Genomic DNA, 23867 nt, shown 5'->3' with positions numbered 1-23867 from the left:
AATTTCAGAACAAAAAAAGGTTACCACAATGACTACTCCACCTATTTGAAGTTTTTTTTTCTCTGTTGCTTATATTTTCTCTAAGACTTCCTGATTCTTTTCACTGTGTGTACATAAAAGCACGGAGCAGCAACCTGAAAAAAATGAATCTTGCTAATGTTAAGTGGACTGCAACTGAATTTAGTCTTCAGGGATATGTGTCCTCTTTCCATAATGCTTTTCCCAACATCATCAAGATAACAGAGGGATTCCTGGGGAAGCAGGAGATAGACAGTGTCAGCTCCAGTACGGTGAGTACTCTGCTGCATACTACACAGCTCTTGAAGTATAACCAATAACATTTGCAGTGAATACGTATATACGTATATCCGTCTTGCTTTTCTGAACATTAGCTAAACTCTTCTGTTTCATGACTAGTAGATGTTTTTGTTAATACTTGTGTATAGTATTTTACTTTTTCGTTTGCTGACCGTTTACCTGATTGTGACTACAACATTGATACCAGTAAGTAATGTCTGCAAGAAATCTTTTACGTCTCCACGTTGTGGATTTTAAATACCACACTGGAGGTCATTTAAAAAGTAGAAAGATTCTGTTTTTAAAATTTCATTAGTTTGCCTGTTGGATTTATGGTAGGTAGCATTCTCTTTTGTAAGTAATCCCACAATAAGTAGGTACTATTCCCCTGTGGGTAATCCCCCTACTAGTAAGCCCTCCGGTATTTAGTATTCCCCATATATGCATCCCCTGTGGGTAATGCCCAATGGTAGTTAATCACCCCGATGTAAAAAAAACCCTCCCCTGTAATTTAAAAAAAATAAAAATCTTGCGCAGCAGCAGTGTAGTCCACTGGCATCCCTTTTCCTCCCTGCTCTGTGAGTGCACGAGTGATGTCACTCTTTCTTCAGGGTGGAAATTACCTTAAAGAAAGCTCCTTAAAGGGGTACTCCAGCGAAAAGCTTTTTCCTGTAATTGAAATACACTACAAAGTTATATAACTTTGTAATATGCTGTAATATTCATATCGTAACTGCAGCTAGATCTCTAGTTTTGCAGTATGAGGCCATGTTCACACAACATACATCTTGTGTAAATCAGGGCCGCTGTTGCAAATAGCCACAACGGCTGTGATTTACACAAAACATATGTTGTATTGTAAATGAATGGAATCCCGGTCAGAGCGTATACACATAGGGGGAGATTTATCAAACATGGTGTAAAGTGAAACTGACTCAGTTGCCCCTAGCAACCAATCAGATTCCACTTTTCATTCCTCACAGACTCTTTGGGAAATGAAAGGTGGAATCTGGATCTGGAAGCAAGTTTCACTTTACACCATGTTTGATAAATCACCTCCATAGTATATGCTCCGGCCTTGATTCCATCCGGCCACACGGATTAAATTAAATAGCGGCCGCAGAGAACCTGTCAGTTCACACATTTGTGTGCAGCCGGGAATTCATCAGAAAAGAAGATCATCCGGCCGGATCTTCACTAACACCGGCTGTTCTGGCCGGTGTTTCACACCATGTGAACTTGGCCTTAGAAGAGAGAGATTGACATCCAAGAGTTTTTTTAGTAGAATTAATCTTAAAGGGAACCTGTCACCCCCCGTGCCGGGGAGACAGGCTCCCGACCCCCCGTTAGAGCCCCCTATACTTACCTAATCCCGCCGGGTCCCGCTTCTGGATTCGGTCGGGTCCCAGAGATCTCAGCCGCTGCAGCCCGGCGCGCGCGCTGACAGATGAGTCCAACGCTCATAGAGAATGACGGAGCGCTGGACTCTCCTGTCATTCTCTATGGGTGCTGGACTCATCTCTCAGCGCGCGCGCCGGGCTGCAGCGGCTGAGATCTCCGGGACCCGACCGAATCCAGAAGCGGGACCCGGCGGGATGAGGTAAGTATAGGGGTCTCTAACGGGGGGTCGGGAGCCTGTCACCCCGGTACGGGGGGTGATAGGTTCCCTTTAACTGTTCTTTAGAACTTTCCTATGCACAGTCCTGCCAGAAGATTCTGCTTTAAAAATATGTTTCCTTGGACTTTGCTCCACCAAGCCCACACCCAGTTTACCAGGTGACATTGTATGTATCTGTTAATATTTTCCTGTGTTTGTTCGTTTTATTACTGTTCTGTTTCCTTTTAGGCTATGTTCACTCATAGTATTTCCATCAGTCTTTGGCTATGTTCACACAAAGTCTTTTCAGTTCAGTTTAACATTACGTCCGTTATTTTGAGTCTAAAATAATGGACGTCATTTAGCTGTCTGGCCTCCCCTTAATGCAATGACGGCTGTTGGCACAGACTGTGCACTGTTATGGCCACAGCAGCTGCAAATGAACCTACTGATATGTGTCTGTAGGGCCTACCGCCTCTTTCTGGAGCAGCTCTTCTTATCCCCGTGTGTCCCAAGATTTTTGAGTAGTTGAATCCGAAGGAAAAATGCAAACAAGCTCCTTAGGTACACTGGGGGCATTCCTCAACCCCCAGTGCACAGCTCAGCCCACCCGCCACCTCCTACAGCCATGCCTACTTATGCATATTCAGGTATATATAAGCAGGCCTATCTTCAACAGCACCTGCACAGAGACAGGCTGTTGTTTTTGCGCATGCATAAAAAAGACCATCCGTTTTCTGCATACTTAAATATTCCTAAGTATGCGTAACTGTAGAAGGCAGCAGGCAGGCTAAAAGGTGCACTGGTGGGCCTAGAAACGCCCCAGTGCACTTAAGGGGCTTATTTACATGTTTCCTTTGCATTAAACTACTTGAAAAAGGTGGTACATAGGAAGATAAAAAGAGCGGACAGGACATGTCAGGACAGGTCAGGGTACACACAGGTGAGGCAGAGACAAGTGAAGCCCTGACACTGTCCCATGTCCACTGTCCCTGCCTACTTATAGTACCTACTAAATGTGTCCTAGGCCACCAGGGACAACTTGGAGCCATCCTCTACGCTAATATAGGTGGAACAGGACACAAGACAAATACGAGCCAAACTAGAGACAATTACAAGACGAGGACAAATTCATCAAAAAACTTACCAAAAGTTGTCTGGAAGCAACAGAGATAATCTGTAGAGGGTGCACAAATCTCCAGCGCAGGCTAGGCGTTTGTTTCATGCAGAGAAATCCAAAGATAGTTGAGGAGGCCGGCACTCCAAGGCGTGATGTGAACTAAAACTTAACTTTTAATAGTTCATGTTAAAATCAAGGTGTTACAAAAAGGACTGACATGTTTCGCGCAGAGGTGCTTAATCAGAGTCTAACAAAACATGTATAACAGAGTTTAGAAAGCATTGATAACTAGTAGTAAAACAGCACATTATAATTGTGTGTCACATGATTTGTTAAAGAAGTGGAAAAGGGTTAAAAGTGAGTTCAAATTATATATAATTATATATTAGTAATGGAACAATAAATAATTCTTAAAATTCAGGCCCCATGGGTGTCTGGTGTCCAACCGAAAAATTGTTTCGGCTTCCTTGTGTAGGACTTTTTTCTACCAGTCACCCCCTCTCAGTGGTTTGTATACTTTGATAATGCCATAAAATACTATGGTACTGGTGTTACATCCATGCATTTCAATTAAATGCTTTGCAGCTCCAGGTACATTTACACTAATAAGTTTAGATATGCTTGTGAGATGTTCATTCATACGCTGCTTCAGTTTCCTAATAGTGCACCCCACGTATTTTATATCACAAGAGGTGCACTCAATAATGTAAATTACATGGTCACTATTACAGTTGATGTGATCCTGAATGGTAAAGTGCATGTTGTGCGAGTTGTCATCATATTATTTCTTGTTGTTCAATATGTAATGGCAGCCGGCACGACAGCAATTGACACCACATGTGAAGTTACCTTTGCTATGCTCTTGGGTTTGACGTCACAAGGTGCTAACATGCTAGGTGACAGCAAACCCCCTAGGGATTTGCCCTTGCGGGCTACCCAACGATACCCCCGTTCAATTATCTCAGACAATACATTGTCCTGTCTTAGTATCGGGAGATTTTTCTGTAGAATGTTGATTATCTTATGATAGTCAGGTGAGTATTGGGTAGAGAAAGTGACAGGCTGTGTGGATGGCTGGATCGTTCTGCTTATTGTGACAGGAGCCGTCATTCTCTATGAGCGTCGGATCTCTGATGCACATGCGCCAGGCTTCCGACGGCGATATCTCGGCGGCGGGAGCGGCTCCAGGAGTGGGACTAAGTGCACCGATGTAAGTATAAGGGTCTCTAGCAGGGGGTCAGCCGGGCTCTGCCCCAGCACAGGGGGTGACACGTCCTTTTTAACAAATCATGTGACACACAATCATGATGTGTTGTTTTACTACTGGTTATCAATCCTTTTTAAACTCTGTTATACATGTTTTGTTAAACTATTAATCGCCTCTGCGCGAAACATGTCACTTTTTTTTGGTACCAACTTGATTTTAACATGAACTATTAAAAGTTAGTTTTGTTTAACATCACGCCTTGGAGTGTCGGCCTCCTCACCTATCTTCGGATTTCTCTGCAAGGACAAATATACATAATGGCGAGTGGTCAGCAAGCTAGAGTGAAACCATCAGAGGCAGATACCAGTACAAAGTCACTAGGCAATAAACAGAGTCAACAAGGAAAACCTGAGTCAAAATACTAGAGAACAAAAATGGTGGAGGTGAGCAGCACAGCGTCTGCTCCCAATCCCTTAGTGCAAAGTGTGGTGTTCCTAGGCTCCTGATTTGCTCCCCCTCCCATAATTTCTCTTCTTGTACCTCAGCTTCCAGGTGACTGTCAATCCAGCAGGGTCAGGTATGGGTACATTTAGCTGAAATTTCAATTTAGCTGAAGTTGATAGATAGGGCAGGGCCTACGTCAGCACAGGGCTTACCCAGGCAAGTGCCAGGTCCCACGGCGCCTGTAGGAGCCCAGAGAAGCAAAGGGGCCCAACGTTCTAATGTTCAGCCTCCTAGCACAAAGTGAGTGAGCTGACCATCAGAAGACACAAGAGACAGAGCAGGACCAGAATAGGAAAAGTAATGGGTGAAGGACCTGATCACATGACCCAAAGTTCCTGATGTGTCAGAGGTTGTCATTGGTGGAGGTCTGGTTGCTGTGACCCCCACAAATCACTTATCTGAGCACTTTGTCCAGTGGCTTAAAAGGTGTGTTCTGGTTAGGAAAGAGTTAATGCTGTTCAATCCTCACATATAAACTTGTTTGTAATAGGGTTCTATTTAATAGGCCGTTTGTCTGAATCACATGCTGACTCGCCCTGAAGCTGTTAAAAATCTCCCCTGCTTGTTCCACTCTGTCTCCACTCCTCTGTCCTCCTCCTCCCTTCTGAGACAGACGACATGTGCTCACCATCTCTTCTGTGGGCCAGGAAAGCTGTATCATGTCTTCTATAACCGACTCACACCTATCAGTGATCACCCAGCCAAAGCAGAACAAGCCAGTGGTGGGTAGGTACAAGGCAGTTGGTTTTGAGGTTCAGTGCATGTTGGTAGATGTAGTTTCCCAGCTGGGTGTAATGATGTAAAACTGGGATCATTTGTAAAAGTTTGAATCCAGGGCTAGGAGCAGCATAGACAAGTGAGAAATGTGTCAAATGATCGGTGGGGGATTGGTGAGTGCACTTATATGCACTAGTGCACTTATATGAATACTATACAAGATGCTAGAAAAGCTGGGTGACCCCCTTATATTACCTACTATACAAGATGCTAGGAAAGCTGGGTGACCGCCATTATACTGACTACTATACAAGAGGCTACGAAAGCTGGGTGACCGCTATTATACTGCGTACTATACAAGATGCTAGGAAAGCTGGGTGACCTCCATTATACTGCGTACTATACAAGATTCTGGGAAAGTTGGGTGACCTCCATTATACTGCGTACTATACAGAATGCTAGAAAAGCTGGGTGACCCCATTATACTGACTACAATACAAATTGCTGGGAAAGCTGGGTGACCTCCATTATACTGCGTACTATACAAGATGCTAGGAAAGCTGGGTGACCTCCATTATACTGCGTACTATACAAGATTCTGGGAAAGTTGGGTGACCTCCATTATACTGCGTACTATACAGAATGCTAGAAAAGCTGGGTGACCCCATTATACTGACTACAATACAAATTGCTGGGAAAGCTGGGTGACCTCCATTATACTGACTACTATACAAGATGCTAGGAAAGCTGGGTGACCTCCCTTATACTGACTACTATACAAAATGCTGGGAAAGCTGGGTGACCTCCATTATACTGACTATACAAGATTCCAGGAAAGCTGAGTGACCTCATCCAATTAAACAAGATGCCAGGAAAGCTGGGTGACCCAATTATACAAGATGCCAGGAAACTGGTTGACCTCCATTATACAAGATGCTAGGAAAGCTGAGTGAGCCCATTCTACAAGATGCTAGAAAAGCTGAGTGACCCTATTATACAAGATGCTAGGGAAGCTGAGTGACCCCATTATACAGGATGCTAGGGAAGCTGAGTGACCCCATTATACAAGATGCCAGGAAAGCTGAGTGACCTCATTATACAAGATGCTAGGGAAGCTGAGTGACCCCATTATACTTACTATACAAAATGCTGGGTGACCTCCAACTGGCAGTGCCTTAAGCTGTACAGCCCCCCTCTCTCAGTCCTCATGCTAATCCTGTGCCTAATCTTTATCTTATAACTAAATCGTCGGCTGCTGGCTGATGAGAGTATAAAGAAAATAATAAAGATTATATTTATCTGTCTAGACTTCCCTGATGTCCTGCTGCTTTTTCCCTGTGTTCCCCGGTCACCACAGCTGCCACTGAAACTTCTGAACCCATCTCTGAAATGGCAGGCCACTCAGCCAATCACTTGCCATGGTGCTGTCCCGTCTCCAGCAGAGATAGGTTAGGAAGTGTCAGCAGCAGCTGCTGCAAGCTGAAAGAAGCCAGGTGGACACCAGGGAGGGTGAACAAGTTTGTATACATAGTTATTATTCTCTTCATAAAGCCCTTGCCACATGAGAAATAAGCTGTGTACTAGGCACAGTAAGCGATCTGTCAGATTGGCGCTCACTTATCTGGCATATCGAGTCACACCAAATAATGGAGGTGCACACTGGTAAAGCAGAATGTATGGAGTGCCAATACATCTCAGAGAATATATACATGTCCCTAACTCTCTGTACTATCTCCTACTATTGTCACACAGTGCCTGGTGTGTGATCCCTGAATTACTAAGTCACCATGACACCTTAAAGGAATTGTCTAAATTAATAAAAAACAGTCTGTTACTGTTAGATAAAAATAAAATGGTAAACTTGCCTGTTTTATCTCCACTGTGTCCAGTGCTGCCACTTAACTCCTCCATGCCACCTTTGATTACCTACAGAGATGATGTGCCTGTATACCCTGTAGTCAATTACTGGCCTCAGCAATAGTCAGACTAAAAAGAAGGAGAAAAAAACATATACAGTGGTACCTTGGTTTAGGAGTAACTTGGTTTAAGAGCATTTTGGTTTAAGAGCTCACAGTTTTTCAAAATTGTGACTTGGTTTAAGAGCATTGCTTTGGTTTAAGAGCTCCCTGAACTGGGTAGGAGCGCGAGTGGAGGAGGGGCATGGTCTGCATAGCAGGGTCTACAGCACTGTACTCTGACCCAGGAAGTCTCCCCCACCTTCCAAATCACAGCAGATCCACTTCAGGCTGGGGCTTACATCAGGGGACAGGACTGTGGAGGTAATCTCTTCATAGCTGTAACCCCTCTCTCCCCAGACAGAGAGTGCTGCTATACTGTGCTCACATCTGCCCTGCTCACTCCTTCATGCTCCCTGCAGTCTCTGTCAGCCCTTGTGTTTCCCATCCTCTCCATTACTGTACAGTAACTTATAATATCACATATTCTGCTGTTTCTGAATGTTTGTTTCATTAGTTTTACTTGTTATTCAGAATAATAAATAATTATTTTTGGAGTGTGGAACCAATTGTGTGCATTTCTATAATTTCTTATGGGAAAATTTGCTTTGGTTTAAGAGTGGATTTGGATTACAAGCACAGTCCTGGAACGAATTATGCTCGTAATTCAAGGCACCACTGTGTATATATCCTTTGTAACTGGTTTTGCATGTTCTTTTTACAATGTCGCTATATATTTACAGAAACCTAAAGGGTGGAAATAAATTGGTATCCTGGATGTTTACTGGCATCTTGATGATATTTCAGTTATATTGACTAGGTGAAGATATCTGCACATAGCCATAAGTTATATGTTTGATCTCTGCATACCTGTTAATTTTAGGATGTATTGTGCATCTTAGTCTTTAATAATAATATTCATTTGTATAGTGCCAACGGATTGCGCATTTTTTATACACACAATCCAGGGGTTACATTTACACATTAAATAATTATAATAAATAGAGATGCAAAAGGACTGAGAGTCCTGCTCGCAAAAGCTTACAGACTGGGAGGACTGGGGGGTGACACAAGAGACAACAAGTGCTTTATTTGCCTATGGTCCAGCTATTGTACATAGAATCAGTGCTTGGGTGAGCCATTCACCCGCCAATGTCTGAGTACAGGTAGAAAGTAAAAAGTGCATGAAACCGTTGGAAATATAGAGTAGGAGGTGAGGGGACAGCAGAGGGGGAGACAAGTTTATGGAATGTTATAAGTGTAGAGGCAGGAAGAAAACCAGGAGAAAACAGAGTTCTTGAGGGCAAGGGAGCGGAGCATGGAGAGGAGTTAGAGATGAAAGGGAGACAGGTTGACAGTTGGCTGTGAAGGAGGGATCTAGAGAAGGTTTTTCAGTAGTGGGGCTATTACCAAATCTTTGAAGGAGGAGGAAAAGATACCAGAGGAGTGTAAGAGGTTGAAAAAAGAAGGTAGTGTAGCTTTAACTATACAGTTACTTGAAACATAGCCATGTATGGAACTTTTTTAACTGATGCATAAGAAATAGATATGTTAAATAGGGATGGTCCGAACCGAGTTGGGTTCTGGTTCGTACGAACCCGAACCCTCGGTAATGATTCCCGCTGTCTGTCCACTCCGTGGAGCGGGCGGATCCAGCGGGAGGACCGCCTGGAAAACTGGGACACAGCCACAGCCATAGGCTGTATCCCAGTTTTCCAGGCGTTACTCCCACTGGATCCGCCTGCTCCATGGAGCGGGCAGACAGCGGGAACCTGCTGCCGAGCGTTCGAGTTCATACGAACCCGAACTTCGGCTGGTTCGGACCATCCCTAATGTTAAACATAACACATGATAGAAAAAAGATTGTGGAAGAGTAGGAAAACATGAAGGGAAGAATCCTAGGACTTTATCCATCATTGCCACTCAGTATATGATGAGTGCCCCATGGTGACCAAATGGATTCATATCCAGCTTGTTATTTAGAGAGGCCCTCGACCATTCTAGAGACCTAAATTCCTTTCTTCTCGAAAGCAGGCAGCCCAGTGAGGAGGAGAATTCTGCTTCCAGCTCCTGGCAGTTAAAGCTTTAGCAGCAGTTAGTATGATCAAAAAAAGTTTTGCAAATTTCCATGGTCTGTCCTTTGCACTGCATCTGGTTTTGCTTTAAAAATAGAAAATAAAAAAGATTGTTTTAGTTTTAGAAGATTTAGTTTTGCAGATTTTTTTCTCAAGTCCCTAAGGGAAAAGGATAAGCAAACATACTGCTGGGTCTTCAGGTATGGGTTTCTGTATAACTGTTGGGGATAAATTACAAACTTCCAACCAAAAACCCTAGTACATTCCAAAAAGATATGATATAGGGAACCCACTGCACCTTGACATCTGAAGCAAGTGGAGAGTATGCTACTATTCAAATAATGTAAAAGCTCTGGGGTATGATACTACTTAATCAAGATTTTATCGTGTGATTCCTTATTAGTAGTACAAATTGAAGAGGTCGCTGCTCTATCCGACACAAACTTCCAGCACTCAGGAGTTATTTGCCTGCCCAGAATGGACTCTCACTTGCTTATATAAGCATGTTTTACAGGGGTGTCATCCATAGGCAAATTAGGAATACCATATATACTTGAGATTAGCCCCTTAGTGGATGTCCCAACCAGCACCAACTGTTTAAAAGCAGAGGGTTTAGACACAGTTAGAGAGCCCAGTTGAGTCATCATAAAGTGCCGTAACTTCAGATAGTTGAAGCTTTTTGAAGGTGGTAAATCATCTCTTAGACAATCTTTTAAATGAAAGAAGGGTACAAGTCAAAGGGTCCACCACATCAGCAAATTGAAAAAATTTCTTACCCAATCATATAGGGACAGTCTGATATTCAAGGCCAGGAGCAAAATTTGGAAAGAGCAATAATGAATTAAGATGTGCATTGTGAATCGTATAGGGCCCAGTATTGAAAGGTGAAAAAATCTTTGGAGTGAGGCATGCCACAAAAATTTGGATGAAAAGGAGCCAGCCACAGTTTCTCTATCACAGTCCGATGTACAGTTTCTACATCAAAGTCTGATGTTTACACACAAGATAGGTTGACCATGCTGGTATTTGCCTCAAATGAGCAGCCAAGTAATAATAAATTAAGTTAGGAGCTGCCAACCCTTCTTGGGTTTTGTTGCAGTTTTGAATTCCAGATAAACTCAGTTCATGAATGGGTCATGGACTCTTTTTTTTAAGCTCATTAACTTTTTTTGTAAATGCAAACATTTTTTGCAAATTTCAAAATTTTTTTGGTTACATCACACAAAAAAAAAATAGAATAAAAAGTGCATTTTTTGCAAATTTGGTATTGACAAAGTGTACAGGATAGGATTTCAATTACCTACATACAGCTAAACCTTATAATATGAAGTTTTCCACTGTCTCCTTAGACTTATATTACACTGTGTTTCATCCTGGATACAGGAGCAATAAAGAGGCAACAGGAAGCTCTATCTTACAAGGAATAGTCAGATGTGTCATGGAGTAGAGAAATCGGACGCTTGGAAACCTATTTCAGCACTAAATTTAAAAAGGATGTATATTATAAAACTAACAGTGCTGCATGATGGCCATTTTTCCACAACTGGAGGTGTACTTTTACCCCTTCGCCTCCAATGACGTACCTCGGGCGGCATGAGGCGGGTTTAAAGAGGGGTCCTGCTGGGACCATCCAAGGAGCACCTCTATTAGCCGGTGCGGTCCCATCTCTGCGACGGCTAATTAGGTATTTAAATGCAGCTGTCAAATCTGAAAGTTGCATTTAAATGCTGTGCTCCTTGTGTCCCTAGTGGGATGGATGGATAATGTAAAAAAAAAGCAATTTTTTGTTAATTTAGAAAAAATCCTCTCCTCTAATAAATGTCCAAATCACCCCCCTTTCCCCATTTTATAAATATAAATAAACAAAAAAACAAACATATTTGGTATCGCTGCATGTGTAATCGCCCAAACTAGTAAATTATCACATTCCTGATCTCGCACTGTAAACAACGTAAGTGTTTTTTTTACAATTTGAAAGAGCAAATGATTTTTTTCTGGTTTCACAGCATACTTTATGGGAAAATCAAGTCTGTCATTGCAAAGTACAATTGATGTCGCAAAAAATAAGGGCTCATGTGGGTCTTTAAGTTAAAAAATGCAAGCGCTATGGCATTATAAACATAAAGAAGAAAAAGCTAAAGTGTCAAAACTAAAATTGGCTTACACCGAGCATTCTGATCATATTCCAAATTTATGAATACGTTCAGATCTTTATTAAACTTGGAGAATAGATAACTATGCAATATTTCCTCTCTACAGGTTATCAGAGTTCACTCTCACTGCATACAGCAAAGAGTTGCTGCTGAAACCAAAAGCGGGAAACTTTTTTCCTTGCCTGCTAAACTGACCAGGCTGAAATTCCTTGTGTTACGAGACAGTGGTCCAAAAAAAGGTAAATGACAATTTTGTGTCCCTGGACAGAATGATAAATCTGGGCCCATAGGTTCTTTGTTTTCACTACAATAATAATTTACTATAAGAAGGTCCTGATTGGGTCACCTGGATCAAACAATGGGACAACATAAGGGGCCTACCTATGCACTAACTGAAAATATATGCATTTATGTATGGTCTTTCATTTTTCTTCATTTTTCGCTACAGTTTTAGGGCTTCCTTTAACTCTAGAAGAAATACTGTCTAGATACAGTCTCCCGCTCTCTGTGCGCTCAACCTCTGCTTTATCTTATAAGCAAAAAGGAGATCAGAAGTCACAAGATGAAATGCTTAGTGAACTGAGACTGCTGGACACATACGAGGAAAAATTCCTGTTGGGACATCCCATTGACAAGGGTAACTAACCTCAATGAGCATCATATTGTGGGGCTACAGTTAGAAATGGCAGAATCAATTTGCCACATTTTGGTCACATGCATTTGGGGAATATTTAACCCTTTGAGGACCAGGCCCAAAATGACCCAGTGGACCGCGCAAATTTTGATCTTAGTGTTTCCGTTTTTCCCTCCTCCCCTTCTAAGAGCTCTAGCACTCTCAGTTTTCTATCTACAGGGCCATGTAAGTGCTTGTTTTTTACAGGAATAGTTGTACTGTGTAATGGCGTCATTCATTTTACCATAACATGTATGATGGAATTCCAAATATATTATTTATGAAGATATAAATTGGTGAAATCGCAAAAAAGAATGCAATATGGTAACGTTTGGGGGGTTCCTGTGTCTACGTAATGCACTATATGGTAACAGCGACATGACACTATTATTCTATAGGTCAGCCCGAACACAACCATATGCAGGTTACACAGATTCTCTAATGTTATATATTTTTTTTTTTATGAAATCCGTTTTTTTGCCAATTAAATATTAATAAAATGGGCCTATTGTGACGCTTATAACGGTTTTATTTTTTCACCTACGGGGCTGTATGGGGTGTCATTTTTTCCGCCATGATCTCTAGTTTTTATTAATACCATATTTGTGAAGATCGGACGTTTTGATCACTTTTTATTGATTTTTTTTAATATATAATGTAACATAAAATCGGTAATCTGCGCACTTTTTCCCCTCTTTTCGTGTACGCCGTTTACCGGTCGCAATGACGCTTGTTATATTTTAATAGATCGGACAATTACGCACGCTACGGTATATTATATGTTTATCTATTTATTCATTTTTATATGTTTTATTTATATAATGGGAAAGGGGGGTGATTTAGACTTTTATTGGGGGAGGGGTTTTGGGGTAGTGTGATAGTGTTTTGAACTTTTTTTTTTTTACACATTTGAAGTCCCTTTGGGGGACTTCTACATTCACTAGTTTGATTTTTACACTGATGAATGCTATGCCATAGGCTTAGCATTGATCAGTGTTATCGGCGCTCTGCTCATTGAGCCTGCCTGTGCAGGCTCAGTGCAGCAGAGCGCCGATCGGACCGCACGGAGGCAGGTAAGAGACCTCCAGCAGTCCGTTTTACCGATCGGGACCCCCGCAGTCACACTGCGGGGGTCCCGATCGGTAAGTGACAGGGGACTCCCCCTGTCACTTACACTTAAACGCTGCGGTCGCGCCGCGATCGCGGCGTTTAAGGGGTTAATGACACGCGGCAGCGCGATCGCTGCAGCGTGTCATTACCGGTGAGGTCCCGGCTGCTCACTGCAGCCGGCCCCCACCTCCTATGAAGCGCGCTCCGCTCCGGAGCGCGCTTCATAGCGGGAATAACACCCATGACGTAAGGTTACGTCATGGGTCGTCTGGGGACAGACTTCCATGACGTAACCCTACGTCCAGGGTCGTCTAGGGGTTAAAGTGTCACTGTCGTTATAATTTTCAAAATCTAAATCATCAGTAGATGTAATATAAAGCAAGTTTGCAATTTACATTCATTATCTTTATTTTAGTTATCTTGGAAAACATGGCACTTCCTGTTTTCTGACTCTTTTTTTTAAAAAAAAAAACAAAACAGAAAACAGGAAGTCCTGTGTTTCCCAGGCCATCTGAGCGCTCACAGAGAGAAGGCAGTCATGTGATTGATGGACACATTGAGCTGTGACTGGCCGGGAATTTCTGTTTTTAGTCTGTTTTTTACAACCAGAAAATCTGCCTTCAGAAGACTGGACCTGGATTTCTGGTAAGTTTAGCTTTGTTTTACAGCATTATAACAACAATAAAAATAATGAATGTATATTGCAAACTTACTTTATTTTACATCTACTGTTGATTTAGGTTTTGAAAGTTATAAAGACCATGGGGGAGATTTATCAAACATGGTATAAAGTGAAACTGGCTCAGTTGCCCCTAGCAACCAATCAGATTTCACCTTTCATTCCTCACAGACTCTTTGGAAAATGAAATGTGGAATCTGATTGGTTGCTAGGGGCAACTGAGCCAGTTTCACTTTACACCATGTTTGATAAATCTCCCCCAATGACACTTTAATGGTTTATTAGTGATAATGTTCTTGACCATGTGCATCAACTAACTGGATTTGACTGGTTATAACAGGTGTAGATGTGGTGTCCCACCACAGGTTTTGCTAGTCTGTACACCCCTTGTAAAAGCCTGTACTCAAAGTTCAGTGTTAATGAAGCTATGCCTAAGTTTTGCCACTAGATGTCGCTAGTATATAAATATATACAGTGGTACTTTGGTTTAGGAGTAACTTGGATTAAGAGCATTTTAGTTTAAGAGCTCACAGTTTTTCTAAATTGTGACTTGGTTTAAGAGCATTGCTTTGGTTTAAGAGCTCCCTGCACTGGGTGGGAGGTGGCGAGGGGGAGGGGCATGGCCTGCATAGCGGGGTCTACAGCTCTGTACTCTGACCTAGAAAGTCTCCCTCACCTTCCAAATCATAGCAGATCCACTTCAGGCTGGGGCTTACATCAGGGGACAGGGCTGTGGAGGTAATCTCTCCATAGCTGTAACCCCTCTCTTCCCGGACAGTGCTGCATGTATTAGCCCACATATACACTGCTCATTATTTCATACTCCCTGCAGTCTTTGTCAGCTCTTGGGTTTCCCATCCCCGCCATTATGGGGATCTGCAGTTCCATCCTGTATCTACAAACTGCTGCTGTTTTAAGGTTTATGCACTTACTATACATTATACTTACTATACTTACATTATACTCCACATGCTGATTGCTACACTGTACAGTAACTTATAATATCACATATTCAGCTGTTTATAAATCTTTGTTACATATATACACACACTACCGTTCAAAAGTTTGGGGTCACATTGAAATGTCCTTATTTTTTAAGGAAAAGCACTGTACTTTTCAATAAAGATAACTTTAAACTAGTCCTACCTTTAAAGAAATACACTCTATACATTGCTAATGTGGTAAATGACTATTCTAGCTGCAAATGTCTGGTTTTTGGTGCAATATCTACATAGGTGTATAGAGGCCCATTTCCAGCAACTATCACTCCAGTGTTCTATTGGTACAATGTGTTTGCACAAGGGTTTTCTAATCATCAATTAGCCTTCTGAGCCAATGAGCAATCATGTTCACACATCTGAAAACAGTCTAGCTCGTTACAGAAGCTACAAAACTGACCTTACTTTGAGCAGATTGTGTTTCTGGAGCATCACATTTGTGGGGTCAATTGGCCAGAAAAAGAGGACTTTCATCTGAAACGCGGTCTATACTTGTCTTAGAAATGAAGGCTATTCCATGCGAGAAATTGCTAAGAAATTGAAGATTTCCTACAACAGTGTGTACAACTCCCTTCAGAGGACAGCACAAACAGGCTCTAACCAGAGTAGAAAAAGAAGTGGGAGGCCGCGTTGCACAACTAAGCAAGAAGATAAGCACATTAGAGTCTCTAGTTTGAGAAACAGACGCCTCACAGGTCCCCAACTAGCATCTTCATTAAATAGTACCCCCAAAGCACCAGTGTCAACATCTACAGTGAAGAGGCGGCTGCGGGATTTTGGGCTTCAGGGCAGAGTGGCAAAGAAAAAGCCATATCTGAGACTGGCCAATAAAAGAAAAAGATTAAGATGGGCAAAAGAACACAGACATTGGACAGAGGAAGACTGGAAAAAAGTGTTGTGGACGGATGAATCCAAGTTTGAGGTGTTTGGATCACAAAGAAGAACGTTTGTGAGACGCAGAACAAATGAAAAGATGCTGGAAGAATGCCTGACGCCATCTGTTAAGCATGGTGGAGGTAATGTGATGGTCTGGGGTTGCTTTGGTGCTGGTAAGGTGGGAGATTTGTACAGGGTAAAAGGGATTCTGAATAAGGAAGGCTATCACTCAATTTTGCAACGCCATGCCATACCCAGTGGACAGCGCTTGATTGGTGCCAATTTCATCCTACAACAGGACAATGACCCTAAACACACCTCCAAATTGTGCAAGAACTATTTACAGCAGAAGCAGGCAGCTGGTATTCTATCGGTAATGGAGTGGCCAGCGCAGTCACCAGATCTGAACCCCATTGAGCTGTTGTGGGAGCAGCTTGACCGTATGGTACGCCAGAAGTGCCCATCCAGCCAATCCAACTTGTGGGAGCTGCTTCTAGAAGCGTGGGGTGCAATTTCTCCAGCTTACCTCAACAGATTAATAGCTAGAATGCCAAAGGTGTGCAATGCTGTAATTGCTGCAAAAGTTTGATGTTAAAACAGTGATATATATATATATGTATAAAAATGTATACATACACACACAAACACTCACATAGATCATGCTGGGCAGCAGTAACAGGAAGTACTGTATGCAATCCTGTCTGCCCTCTGCTGGGGGAAGATGACAACCGCCATATAATGCTTACACTTTACCAACAGATGACAGACAGCATTACAGATTCTCTACAAGAACAAAGGAGGAAAGCCTTGGAGGAGAATTGAAACAAGAGGGGGTGGGGTGTTATCTCTGTAACACCTTCTAAAGTAAGCATGTCTGTGTGGCAGTGGCATGTATGTTATCAAAATCATAGCCTAGTTATAGAAACCTTGTTCCAGTTATCAAAATTAAATATGTCTGCCAAACAAACTCTTGGGATTTTAAATGGCTACACTTAGGGAAATCTTGACAAAATGACAAAACCTTCTAAAAAGGAAAGACCTTATAATAATAAGATTTCATTTTTTTTATAATTTTACAGGGAAAATTTTTACTGAAGATCCAATAATGATTCCACTGTACATGACAGAACTAAAACTGGTGGTAGCGGTGGGATTCAAAAAGGCAGACAGTACAAAGTGGAGAACTAAATGTGATTTGTTGACTAAACAAGTGACTGAACAAAGCAACCTTACAGATGTTACATTTGAAGGTAAGTAGAGATGAGCGAATCACTCGGAAATTTGTTTTGCAAAGTTCGCGAATATTCGTGAATCCAATACAAACAAATTTTTATTAAAACAGGCAAACTATAGTAGCTACAATAGTGGGACTATTACAGAGTAAGGCTGTGTTCACACTACGTAAGTTCAGCAGAAATCACGGCAGATGAGTGAATTTCCAGTAATAACAAATCACTTTGTCATCTCTGTAATCCACTCATCAGCCTGCCGCCTTTTAACTCACTGCCGCTACCCCTCGGGTGCCTGGAAAAGCTGGATCCAGTCCTGGGAAACTTCTCCCAGGTTGGATCCAGCTTTTTCCAGCACCCGGGGAGGAGTAGCACAGAGCAGCAGTGACTTATAAGGCAGCAGGCTGATAAGTGGATTACAGAGATGACAAAGTGATTTGTTATTACTGTAAATTCTCTCATCTCTAGTGAGCAGAAATGCTGTAGACTGCACTGTAATTGTAGAGTAACAAGAAAATCTCCAGCATAGACCTTAGTAACATTTGCAAGGCTTAATTTATGCTTCATAATGAAATCCATTGAACACACAGACATAACATGTTGTTAACATATTTCAAGCAACATACCCGCTTTATTATACGACAAATACAATCTTAAAGGTTTTACTAAAGATTGTACCACTTTCTTGTTATCCTAGAAGCAAAAGGAAAGGATAAAAGACCTTTTTTTAACCCCTTACGGCATCATTCAGTACATTTACGTCCTGATGCCGGAGGCGGCGTTCAGAGGGAAGCCACGCGGCGACCCCAATCTGAACCACCACAATCCCAGGTGCTATGTGTAGCCTGGTACCGCAGGCGCGGTTAGCATAGTCACGCCAGCTAATACTTTACAATGACAGGCTGAATTTTTTCATAAAGTACACTGGAAAACCAGAAAAATAAATGTATGGTGAAATTGAAAAAAAAACAAAAATGCATTTTGTTTATTTGGGGGGGTAAAACTGACTTGTGTTTCATGTTCCTCAAGTCGTTACAATTAAAACGATATGTAACATGTATATAACTTTTATTGTATCTGATGGCCTGTAAAAAATTCAAACCATTGTTCACAAATATATGTTCCTTAAAACCGCTCCATTCCCAGGCTTATAACACTTTTATCCTTTGGTCTACGAGGCTGTGTAAGGTGTAGTTTTTTGCGACATGATGTATCGGTACCTTGATTGCACTTATGCGACTTTTTGATTGCTTTTTATTACAATTTTTCTGGATTTGATGCTACCAAAAATGCACAATTTTGCACTTTGTGATTTTTTTGCGCTTACACTGTTTACTGTGTGAGATCAGGAATGTGATAAATTAATAGTTCGGGCGATTATGCACGCGGCGATAGCAAACATGTTTATTTATTTATTTGTTTACATTTATTTATTACATGGAAAAAGGGGGGTGATTCAGACTTTTATTAAGGGAGGGGGCTTTTGATTGAAAACAAGACACGGAGACCACTCCTCCGGGACGTTGTCCCGGAGGGGCGATCTCCGCCACTAGACACCAGGGAACAGCTGCATACGGTATTTGGATGCAGCTGTCAACTTTGACAGCTGCATCTGATTATCTGATTAGCGGACACGGAAATCGTACCTTGCCCGCTAATAGCTGCGGTCCCGGGCTGCATGCGGCACCCGGGATTGCGGCGGTTCAAATATATAAATAATAAATAAAAATAAATAAACAAACATATTGGTATCACCGCGTGCGTAATCGCCTGAACTATTAAATTATTACATTCCTGATCTCGCATGGTAAACGGCGTTAGCGCAAAACCACACCAAAGTGCAAAATTGTGCATTTTTTGTCACATCAAATCCAGAAAAATTGTAATAAAAAGCGATCAAAAAGTTGTATTTATGCAATCAAAGTACTGATAGATAGAACAGATCATGGTGCAAGAAAAGACACCTCACACAGCCCCATAGGCCAAAGGATAAAAGCATTATGAGGCTGAGAATAAAGAAACTTTAAACACATTTTTTTTTTTTAAGATTTTAATTTTTTAAAAGCAGAAAAGTTTTTTAAATTACATACCACTTTAAGGCTATGTTCACTCTACATATATTTCAGTCAGTATTGTGGTCCTCATATTGCAACCAAAACCAGGAGTGGATTAAAAACACAGAAAGGATCTGTTCACACAATGTTGAAATTGAGTGGATGGCCGCCATTTAATGGCAAATATTTGCTGTTATATTGAAATAATGGCAGTTATTTACTGTTATATGGCGGACATCCACTCAATTTCAACATTGTGTGAACAGATCCTTTCTGTGTTTTTAATCCACTCCTGGTTTTGGTTGCAATATGAGGACCACAATACTGACTGAAATATACGTAGTGTGAACCCAGCCTAATTGTACTGACTTGAGGAACATATATAACATGTCAGTTGTACTATAGAACGAATGGCGTGAACACGAAACCCCCTAAAATGAAAACAAATTCCTTTTTTTTTCCAATTTCACTGCACTAATATTTTTTTTTCTGTTTTTGCAGCAAAGTTTATGAAAAAAATTAAGTCTGCCATTGTAAAGTAGATTTAGTGGCGGAAAAAATAAAGGCTCATGTGGGTCTGTAGGTAAAAAAATGAAAGGAAAAAACACAAAAGCGAAAATTAGTCCGGTCCTGAAGGGGTTAATCGATATATGTTTGTTTAATAGGTTTCATCATTGAAAAAACACTATGCCCTAGTTTCTGGCTCAAGCAATACTGGGTGCAAATAAAGCTATACTCTATTTCTCATCTTAGCAATGTGAAATGCTGCAACTTGTAAAAAGTATACCTGGAATTAAAGGGGTTATCCAGCAGAAATCTTTTTCTTTTCTTTCAAATTAACTTGTGTCAGAAAGTTATATAGATTTGTAATTTACTTCAATTAAAAAATATCAAGTCTTCCCATACTTATTAGCTACTGTATGTCCTGCAGGAAATGTTTTATTTTCAGTTTGACCCAGTGCTCTTCACTGCCATTCCTGTCCAGGACAGGAACTCTGTCTCGGTTTTCTATGAATCCCCATAGAAAACCTCTCCTGCTCTGGACAGTTCCTGTCTCAGACAAAGATGTCAGCAGAGAGCGCTGTGTCAGACTGAAGATAAAACTACATTTCCTGCAGGACATACAGTAGCTGATAAGTATGGGAAGACTTAAGATTTTTTAATAGAAGTAAATTACAAATCTATATAGCTTTCTGACACCAGTTGGTTTGAAAGAAAAAGATTTTTACTGGACAATCCCTTTAAGGTATGGTGAGGTAGCATCATTTTTTCTAGAGCATTCTGCATCTCTTTTGATAACCAGGAACAGACATTTATGAAGCTGATATCATTATGTGTATTTGTGTATTTTCTAATATCATCTTCTTTACTTTTTACAGAAATATATATACTAGATAAAAAGGATATTTCCCTACAAGAGCCCTGCTATAGCACCATAGAGCCAATATACATTGACATCAGTGAAGTGAACAACACCAACAACAGCAAAACACCTCTGGAGAACAAAGGAAAATGTAACGTTTACCAAATGCATTGTGTACCATTGCCAAAGCCAGTTGTTGAGATTCAGTCTCAAAATGCAGCAAGCACGGACATTCCAAAATCAAACAACTTCTCATCCATCAATGATATCCCGCAGGATCTGCATCATCTGTCTGTCAACCAGGTGTGCCAATGTCTGAGCTTACTGAACATGAATCAGTATGTGGAAGCTTTCCAAACTGCACAGGTGGATGGTCAGCTGGTGTATGATCTAAACCTTGACATGATGAAGGGCTGCTTGGGCATGAATCAACTTAACGTTATTAAATTCTTGAAGTTTCGGGATGGATGGAGACCTAATGTATAAAAATAGTCATCCAGCTTTCAGGGTATATACCTAACATTCAGTTTATCCCTGAAGATACTGCTTAGAATAATTAAGTTGTGCACAGAAAAAATGTAACCTGCTGATATGTCCCTATTGTACATGGGGCACTGAGGATGAAGGTAAGTTTCTTACCTTCATCTTCTGCACCATTTTTGTGCTGTTTAATCTTTATGTTAATTAGGTTTTTTGGTGCACTGAGGGCAGGACTACTATGTCCAGTGCACCGATCTGCCCCTTGCCTTCCCTTCTAATAAATTTTAGCAGAGTGGGCTGGATCAGTGCCTTGGGGTAGTAGTCCTGCCCTCAGTGCACCAAAATGCCTAAATGGCATAAAGATTTAACAACTAATAGCACAGAAACAGTGCAGAAGATGAAGGTAAGAAACTTGTGTGAGATATCAGAAGGGTAGATTCTTCTAACCTGCTCATAGTTTTCCTTTAACTAATCTCATTTACAGTACATGCTGTGGAAATGTTACCACACAGAAATTGACCAGCAGATTTTGACCACTGACTTCCACCAACAAGGAAGTTAAAATCAGCAACTAACGTTATGCTACCTTCCTACATTGTGGTGAAGGCACGCAGCTAAATTACCATCCCCAATAGCATCCAATTGCTCAGAAATAAATAAAGACCAAACTTTATCTTTAAAGTGCTTTAAACATTACTCAATTGACCTATGGCTGTTAATTTGTGAATTTAGGTGTTTGTTTTTTTAGAGAATATGGAACTGGAAAACTAGAATAATGTAAAACTAACTTCAAGAGCAGAAAACTCTAATAATATTGTATTAATAAAAAAAAGTACTTTAATACAGTTTTTATTTAAAAAAAAAAAAAAAGGTACAACATAAGGCTATGTTTATACATAGTACTTAGGGCCATAATTTAAGCTGTAAACAGCTGAAAACACAGCTTTTAGGTGTTTGTTTAGGTGTTTGTTTGTTTAGGTGTTTAGGAATTTAGGTGTTTGTTTTTTTAGAGAATATGGAACTGGAAAACTAGAATAATGTAAAACTAACTTCAAGAGCAGAAAACTCTAATAATATTGTATTAATAAAAAAAAGTACTTTAATACAGTTTTTATTTAAAAAAAAAAAAAAAGGTACAACATAAGGCTATGTTTATACATAGTACTTAGGGCCATAATTTGAGCTGTAAACAGCTGAAAACACAGACTGAAAAAAAAAAAAATGTCTTAAAATACAGACCAAAAAAACTTGGTGGGAAGTTAACCTCTTTAAAGCGTACCTGTCATGATGTACGCTGACCTGATCGGCATGAAATTCATTCTTAGGTAGGTGCTGTGCATAAGCCCCATTCTGACCCAATAGGGCTCATGTAAGGGACCGACCAGGTGTGGTTGTATTAATTGATACCCTAACTTCCAGCTGCAGAATGGATTTCATGCCAATTGGGTCACTGTATATAATAATGGGGACAGACTGGACTTGTATTTTTCACATTTAAGGGCAGATGCATCAACAGCTGTATCTTTTTGTGTTTAATTTTTTTTTTTGCAAAAATAAATAGTCCAGGCGATTTTAAGAAACTCTGTAACTGGGTTTATTAGCCGAAAAAAGCATTTTTATCATGAAAAAGCAGTTTGAAGCTCTCCCCCTGTCTTCATGGTTTCCTATGGAGAGGGGAGGGGTGGAGGGAGATGAGGCACCAAAACAGGAAAACAAAGAGTTAATTTACAGCTACATCACTGGCAATCTCCTCTGAAGTCAGCACTAACCTCTCTGACCTCTGAATACCGGCTTTCATACAGGTCCCACTGTCTAACCCTTTGTTCTTTTCTGGCGACTGATCTCCCTCCTCCCCCCTCCCCTCTCTATAGATTACACAGGGCTCAACTGATGTAAAAGAGTCGAGATTTCCTGATGATGACCATTGAATGAGAGAGAGGAGGGAGGGGGGGGGACCTGGGGAAAGGGGCCTATTCCACAGGAGCGATAATCGGCCGAATCGGCCCCATTCGGCCGATTTTCGCTCAGTGGAATAGAGAGAATGATCAGCCGATGATCGTGTCATCGGCTGATCATTCATTTAGGTTCAAAACTAAAATTAGGTTCAAACCAGCACATCGCTACGGATGAATAGCGGTGCGCGGCGGCGACCAACGATTTCAGCAGAACCATACATTACCTGTCTGGGCCGCAGGTCTTCTTCTCCTGGTCCTGCACGGCAGCATCGGCTTCGGAGCGGGGCTGTCTGAACTGACAGACCGCTCAGCCAATCACTGACCAGGACCGACGCGGCCAGTGATCTGTCAGTTCAGACAGCCCCGCTCCGAAACTGCTGCGGCTCGTGGGACCGGGAGAAGAAGACCTGTGCCCGGACAGGTAATGGATGAAGCAAGGGCTGCAAGGACATCGGTAACAATGTCCCTGCAGCCCTTGTTTCACGATCAATGGGGCCGTGGAATAGACCCAGTAATTGAGCGCATGATCTAGCAGATTAGCGCTCGTTTACGTTGTTGCTCGTCCAGTGGAATAGGACTCAAAGTCTTTTTGAATGCAGATAATGGCATATTTGCCAAATAAACCCAATTACAAAGTTTCTTAAAATTGCCTGTATTATTGATTTCTGCAAAAAAATACAAAATGACAGTGACACTTTAAATTTCTCTGTGTTTAAACCACAAGAGGCATAATGCTGTGCCCCCTTCCCGCCCACATGGCAAGTGGGGTGCAAAACTTTTAAAAAAATCACACAGTTATTGGTGGTGGGTGGGGCTTGCTTGCGA

The 23867-nt window shown here is 41.3% G+C and overlaps 1 protein-coding gene across 1 annotated transcript; it reads left to right on the top strand.

The window, feature by feature from the left end:
• Positions 1–116: 116 nt before the first annotated feature.
• On the top strand, positions 117–22024 carry LOC138777786 (uncharacterized). The gene is made up of 5 exons (XM_069956335.1): positions 117–290; positions 11732–11864; positions 12074–12262; positions 17041–17211; positions 20624–22024. Exons 1-5 carry the CDS (start codon positions 144–146, stop codon positions 21091–21093), a joined length of 1110 nt encoding a protein of 369 aa, XP_069812436.1. The 5' UTR covers positions 117–143; the 3' UTR covers positions 21094–22024.
• Positions 22025–23867: the final 1843 nt, after the last annotated feature.

This window comes from Dendropsophus ebraccatus, chromosome 1, assembly GCF_027789765.1.
Source record: "Dendropsophus ebraccatus isolate aDenEbr1 chromosome 1, aDenEbr1.pat, whole genome shotgun sequence".
Lineage (NCBI taxonomy): Eukaryota > Metazoa > Chordata > Amphibia > Anura > Hylidae > Dendropsophus > Dendropsophus ebraccatus.
The sequence above is the reverse complement of the archived record's forward strand: the minus strand, read 5'-3'. Positions and strand labels throughout refer to the sequence as shown.